Source organism: Gavia stellata, chromosome 15, assembly GCF_030936135.1.
Source record: "Gavia stellata isolate bGavSte3 chromosome 15, bGavSte3.hap2, whole genome shotgun sequence".
Classification (NCBI taxonomy): Eukaryota; Metazoa; Chordata; class Aves; order Gaviiformes; family Gaviidae; genus Gavia; species Gavia stellata.
The window spans coordinates 1,798,871-1,805,682 of NC_082608.1; the positions used below are offsets into that span (position 1 = coordinate 1,798,871).

The 6,812-nt window shown below is 60.7% G+C and overlaps 1 protein-coding gene across 2 annotated transcripts; it reads right to left on the reverse strand.

Moving 5' to 3' along the window:
* Positions 1-241: 241 nt before the first annotated feature.
* On the reverse strand, positions 242-5,603 carry SLC38A7 (solute carrier family 38 member 7). 2 transcript variants are annotated; one of them, XM_059824745.1, is made up of 10 exons: positions 5,168-5,603; positions 4,746-4,944; positions 4,523-4,667; positions 3,678-3,776; positions 2,858-2,915; positions 2,379-2,493; positions 2,005-2,152; positions 1,721-1,920; positions 1,416-1,470; positions 1,194-1,322 (listed from the first exon to the last, which is right to left on the reverse strand). In XM_059824745.1, exons 1-10 carry the CDS (start codon positions 5,435-5,437, stop codon positions 1,220-1,222), a joined length of 1,392 nt encoding a protein of 463 aa, XP_059680728.1. In that variant the 5' UTR covers positions 5,438-5,603; the 3' UTR covers positions 1,194-1,219. The 2 variants fall into 2 exon arrangements, with proteins under 2 accessions (XP_059680729.1, XP_059680728.1); XM_059824746.1 differs by lacking the exons at positions 1,416-1,470; positions 1,721-1,920; positions 2,005-2,152 and having other exon boundaries at positions 242-1,322.
* Between the last annotated feature and the right edge of the window lie 1,209 nt (positions 5,604-6,812).

Here is a 6,812-nt window from a genome sequence, read left to right on the forward strand (position 1 = left end):
CACCACGGCAGCCTGAGTTGCTTCCAGAAGATGCAGAAGGAGCAAAGCCAGGTGGTGCACAAAGCTGGGTTGGACCCTCATCACCAATGCAGCGATAGATACACATGAACTCCTCCCTCGCCCAGGGTTTTAGAAGCCAAACGAGGAACAAGGGAACTCAAAGACTGAACAAGAGCAGTTTGCTGTTGAGGTTCAGCTGAATTTGCAGCTGGGGGAACTGCTCAACCCAGTGAAAGCAGAAGTGAAACTATCGTCCAGACAGGTGACGCAGGGACAGCCCAGAGCAACACCAGCCACAGAGAGTGGAAACAACCAGGGGAACAATATAAAACGGATTAATACTGACTGCTTTATCCCCAAAGCATCCCTTAAAACCTACACCTGGCCCAGTCCCATTCCCTGGACACCTCCTGGAAGAACAGGATTGGAAATTCGGAGCAGAGCTTTGCTCTAGCGTAGTGTTTCCAGTAGCTCGATGCAGCCACAGCACCTCCTCTAGCCAGTGAGCAACCCCTGGCAGGGGAAACACTGCACCGGTGTGTCCCCACCCCGGGCTCGTCCTGATCCTCCAAAGATCCTCCAAAAAAATGCCAATCAGGCTGAAGGCGACGGTCCCACTTTGTAACAGAAGGCGCAGCCCAGGCGGAGGGAGATGTAAGATTAAGGGCAGGAGACCGGCAAGATGAGCCACGGGAAAGCAGAGTTCCAACCAAACCAAACACTGACACAGAAGAGGACTACGGGGATGTCGCCCTGCCTGGTAAACATGATTACTAGTTCCCTTTACGCAAGACACACTGTCTCCCTCCAACGTTGGGAGAAGAAGGGGTTTAAGCTGTGGAGAGGAGCTCCACCGGCACAGGGGTACGCGGGTGAGAGCAGCATGCCTTCGCAAACCCCAACCGCGACCCCTTAGTGATGTCTAAGGTAGTGATGTCTACCCCGGAGGGGCAGAAAGGGCTTGACCTGGACTACAGGTCCCCTTGTAGTGATGCTCTGGCTTCACCAGGCAGTCAGGGCTGAGAGGACAAGGCTGACTGCCTGGTGTGTTAAGACAATGAGATACAAACCACCGTAGGGCTCTTTCAGCCAAGCCCCAGATTACAACGCTCCTCTTGGATCTTCCCAACACGCCAAGGTGTTTTCTCCCTACTTCCTTTTGGTCCTAGGGGAAATCTGCATCCCCATAGCAGCAGCGTGGTCCAGCCTGGAGGAGGAGTCAGGCTGTGAGATCCACGAAGATGGCGTTGGCAGTGGTCTGTCCAAAGATGAAGGCTCCAAGGGTGACCATGAACACCCCGTAGCTGACCTGGGCCCACCAGCTGTGGATACAGGACGACAGAGCAAGTTTAGAGGGGACCTTCATGCCAACATCCGCAGGGGAAGCGGGGAGAGGGGAAGCGCGTTTCAGTTACCTGATTGCCCTGGTTTCTTGGATCTCGGAGAGCTTGGCTTGAATCAGGCAGAGCCCTGAAAGGGAGAGGAGGCAAACTAAACCCAGACGAGGACTGAGCAGACACCCCACAAGCCATGGAGCTGCACTCCCTGTTACGGAGCAGAGAATCCAGTCAAAATAGTTGGGCTGCTGACTGACTTCGGCCACACTTCCGTCCTTCTCTGAAGACCTCCTGGTTCCTGCGTCTCCATCCCACTCCCTCCCTCTTCGAGACACAAGGCTAAGAGACCTCCACTGCCCCCTGAGCATCCCGGGACACTGTACCTGGGAAGACGAAGATGAAGCAGGCAGCCAAGCCCCCGATGACAGAGATGACTTTGCCGATGTCAGGAATGAAGAGAGCCAGGAGGAGAGTCAGGAGGAACCAGCTGATGGTCTGAAGCAGGCGCCTCCTCCGCTCCCGAACCACGTCCTCCTCCACCGTCACCCCGGTGTAGCGGAGCCAGAGACCCTCCAAGACAGCCCTGCGGGCACAGACCCAGGGCAGGGGGGTTTCCCTGCGCTGTCCCTCCTGCCCACACCAGCCCCTACCTCCTCCCAGCGCTCACCGGCCGCAGAAGTGCAGGATGGGGTAGGACGTCAGCACGCAGAGGATGATGAAGGCCCGGGCGAGGGCAACGGGGATGTCGTTGGAGGGGTAGGACAGCAAGACGTCCTGCTCCACGCCAGCCCCAAAGGTCAGGAAGCCACAGACACCTGCCGGGAAGGGAGCAATTAGCGGGGGACAGGGACAAGCCTCTTGCATGTGTGTTTGAGGGACCAGACTTAAATGGATATGGCACAGGTCACGTCAGAGGGGGGGTTAGACAGACTCCCCTCCCTTCCCGCCCTGACCCTCTGCTGACCGGAGGGTCCCTGCTCTCCAGAAGCTCCCAGCCCCTCCGAGGACCGTGCCACACTCACACGGCATCCCCTCGCTTACCAGTGCCCGTGTAGACGAAGAGAGCGATCACCATGGCCGCTGTCACCACCGCCCCCCAGGTCTTCACCTCCGGCTGCTTCATGCTGTTAAAGACGGGCACGCTGCTCACATGGCACTGCCGGGGACACGGAGAGAGAGCAGGGACACGCGATGGGCTGAGCCGGAGTCATGGGGAGCCACGCGGGATCTCACGCATGATATCCCCAGGTTTGTGGTGATATCGTGATCCCCCCCGGTTTGTCGCTGGAGAAGAAAGCAGGGGACGGGCTGCCCTGGCCTTCCCAGCTGGGATAAAATTGATCCGTCTCCATCCCGGAGCAGTGAAATGTTAAACCGGCTTCAGCCCCCTCGCAAAGCCGTGCGGTGAGCACACGGAGAGGGTTTTAGCTGATCACCCAGGAGAGCATCCCTGGACCATGCTGGTCCCCCACCCAGGCGGCCGCAGGGTGGGAAGGGGAGCGCCAGGCTCGTGGCCTTACCTGGAACCCAAAGCAGATGGTGGGCATGGCATTGAAGACGGCCATCCAGGTGGAGGGGCTGGCGGGAGAGAAACACCCACTGGTCAGACCAGGACCCCCCGCGCCCCCCACCCCATGCCCCAGGGGTGCTCAGCGATGGGCTCGCTCCTCTGCTGACCTGCCCCCCACCCGCAGTTACCATGTTCTCCCACCCAGGACGATGCCTTTGCACGTCGCGAGGTTTTCCTGGGACCTGGCAATCCCTGAAGACCAGGGCCTTTCACCAAGAGAGAACCAGCCAAAATTGAGGACTTACAAAAATAAAATTATCAGTAAAAAAATGAGGATCTACTTGGGCAGCGCCAAAAACTGGTCTAAACTTTGCTCTGCCCTAAAATTCCCACTGCCCTCACTGGGACCAGAAACGTTCCCGCACCGCGAGAGAAGGGACAAGCCACAGGGGCTGTGCTGGCCAAGGAAATAACCAAAATCATCCCAAAATAGACACAGTCCTTGTTCCCGGGTGAGCACAAGCACTGCACGGGCAACTCTGGGCCTGGCTGTATCAGAGCTGAAAGTCAATCAGCTCTCCTCAAAACCTGCGATGGAGCCGTGGGGACCTCCAAGAGGTCTTTTTCCTCTCCTTCACCACCTGCTCCTCTGAACCACGCAGAGATGCAGCTGCTTGGGAGCTTCTGGCAGCAACATGTAGCGTCCCCGGGCCCAGGGATGGAACTCGTGAAGGATTTGTCCCCAGCCTTTGCAGCCCTCGCTCCCACACCCCGGCCTGGCTCTGCGGTGCTGTGATGGCCACCGTCAGCATCAGGTCTCTTGCACTCACCTGGTGGGGATCTCCACAGGCATCAGCTCCTTGTCGGGCCAGATGTACTTGATGATAATGACTGCCGTGACGTACCAGGTGCCAATCACGCTTAGGGAGCTGCAAGAGGGGACAGGAGACAGTCAGCCTGCTGCCTCCCAGCTCTGCGGAGGGTCTCCTCCCAGCCTCTCCAGCCTCATCTTCCTCCCCGCACAGCCCAGGTCACCCCAATCCTTCCCATCAGGACCACCCCTGCTCTCCCTTCCCATGGGAATATGCCAAGCACTGTCACGCACTGTCCCCAGAGCAGATGCCAACGCAATCCCGTTGCGCTCAGGGGCTGTCCTGTGCCGCTGCGAGTGGCAGACCTGCCAGCAAGGGGCTGAGCTGGGTTTTGGGCAGGAGAAAGAGGCGAGCGGTGAAGAAGTGACACTCCGCGGTAGCCCTGCTCCAGCTCCCGCAGCCAGGTTACGCGAAGATGCTTGACGGAGCAGGGCTGGCCTGCAGACCAGCCGGCCCGGGGACCCTCACTGGCTCTCCTGTCTGCTGGATGGCCAACTCCAAAGACAGGGGACAACGCAGCTGAAAGCGGCTCTCCCCGCTTCCTCCAGCGAGCAGAAGGGAGGGACGCAAGCCCTGGATTATGACACTGTGGCCGCACAGTGCTCAGCAGCTCCTCTGCTTCCCAGATGGGGAAACCGAGGCACGGGAAGGCGGAGGAGGAGATGTACAACCCCTCAGGGGTGAGCGGGCAGATACGGCGCTAGAACCACGGCGTTTCCACTCCCTAACCCCTGGGACCGTGCTCAGGTGGGTGCTGGCTGGCCCACCCCGGCTCCCAGCCCCAGAGGGCTCTCCCCACCCACCTGGCGTATTTTTGGAAGCCGATCTCCTTGGGGATGGAGAGGGGCAGGATGAGGAGGAAGGCGGTGATACTGATGGTGAACTTGCGGTCCGTGTACCAGCGGCTGCTCCCAGCTTCCTCGGGCTCCGTCACCAGAGCAGCAATGACTGTGGGGACAACGGGGGCGGTCATGTTGTCCCTTTCCAGATGAAGGGATTATTTTTTTCCCTGTGGGACACACTTACTCTTGTCCTCCTGGTCTCCGATGATGATGAGGAAAGCGATGCAGGTGCCAAAGGTGTAGACGGCAATGGCCACCTCGCACAGCACGCCAGGCACCTTCCCGCAGACGGCCCACACAACCTCCTGGTAGGTCCGCTCGTTGCTGGCCTGGGAGCAGTACGCCAGGATGACCAAGCCTCCGATGATGAAGATCAACATGCACTGGGGTGGGGGAGAGACAGGGAGGGGACACTGAGGCAACAGCGTGACGAGGTCCCCAAAGCTACTCTGGGCAGCCACCCCTGAGCATCTCTGGTGCACCTCACCCAACAGGGCTTCCTCCCAGGAGCCAGGTCCTCCCCGAGACCCTTCTGGGGCTCCACGCGTCCCCCCCATGCCCCCTCCCAGGCTGGGACAGGGGACCGTCCCTTCCCCACCCTCTCACCATCTGCAGTGCAATGCCCGCGGCCACGCCGCCGGCCATGCTGAAGGCGGCAGGGAAGTTGAGCAGCCCAGCCCCGAGGGCAGCGTTGACCACGATGAAGACGGCTCCCAGAGCCGACGTGGCCCCCAGCCCGTTCCCTTGGCTCTCTCCGCTCTTCGGCACCGTCTCCACACTGGGGCTCTGCAGGAGCCTGGCCCGTTCCCCGGCATCGGCGCTCCACTCCCAATCCTTGTAGTCGCTGTTGATGCTCCCGGTGCCCTGAGCCATCATTCCTCCTAGGGTGGCACACGCAGCCGTCCACGTCCCACTAGCGCTCCTGCACCGGGCTCAGCCGTCCGCCTCGAGGAAGGTCCTCTGCCAGCGCTGGCTCCATCAGGCAGGGAGGGCAGCGAACAGGCAGGCTGGGACTGCGGCAGCGTGCGGGTCAGGCATGTCACTGCTCCTAGAAGGGGATGAAGAAGGACAGGGTAAGTGTTAATTAAGGTACATTAACAAGGGACAACCTGGGCATCAGACGGCGGTGCAGAGGAAATGAGTTCCCTGGGTCTCAGCTTGGGATTCACAGCACTCAGGTGTCCTCACGCCAGCAGAGATACGGCAGGAGAACTTACCTCTCGTCCCCCGAATCGAGGGCGAGGACGCCGCTGCTGTCGGACAGGGGACTGAGCCCCGGCCACGGGGCTGGGGAGCCGCAGCCTCACGGCGGGACTCGCCTTTCTGCGGGCACGAGCCCCAGCGTCACGGCTCGCTTCCTGATTTCCAGCCTCAATTCCTGCAAGCTCTGCAAGAGCCGCTGTGCACGTGCTCCTGGGTAAAGGTCAAGGCTGGGCTCAACAGAACGACCCACGCACGCAGCAGAAACACCGTGTCACCAGGAAAAGCAGGACCGTCCCCTTCCAGCGCACCCCCGGGGTGACCACCAGCACAAGACGTCTCAGAAGCTTTCGGACCTGAAGACCTGGTGTTTCCAGCACCGCAGCCCTCAGGGGCTGGACAGCCCAGATCTCACCCCAGTGCCTTGCTGAGCTGAAGGAGATCAACCCTCGCAACCTGGCAGGGCTTCGTGGGGACCTACACAGCCAAGGGAAATCTCTTCTCAAGGGAAAGCTCTTTTTTCCCTAGACGACGTCTCCGGGGACCCTTCCTGAGCAGCCCACCCTCTGCTTCTAGGCTAGTCAAACCCCACGCTTCTGCCATGAATCCTCTTCAAGGGTTTTTGGGGAAGGAGAAAAACCCCGCAGGTCTGCGCAGGGGAAGAAGGAAGGCAGCCCTCTCCCCGGGGGTAGGAGCGCAGAGGGGACAGGCCCCAGGTCCCCAGGCCGGTGGGTCTGTTGCCACGCGTGGGTCTGCTTCGGCTGAAGCCCCCGCCGGGACGTGGCGGAGGTCGATGCTTTTCCCAGGGGCGGAGGAGGATGCTGCAGGGCGCCCGGCTGTCCTTTCCCCCCAGGCAAAGCCACCATGCCGCTGACAACCAGAGACCCTGAGAGCAGTCGCTTCTCCGAGGGTGACTCGACAAGACCCACGGACCCGCGTGGGCCCCGGCGGCGCCCCACTGCGGGAGAAGCAAGGCCCGGAGCCGCTGACGGTCACCCCGCCTTTGCAGGGGATGCCCTCGGGGACGCGCCGCGGCCCCAGCGCACCGCTG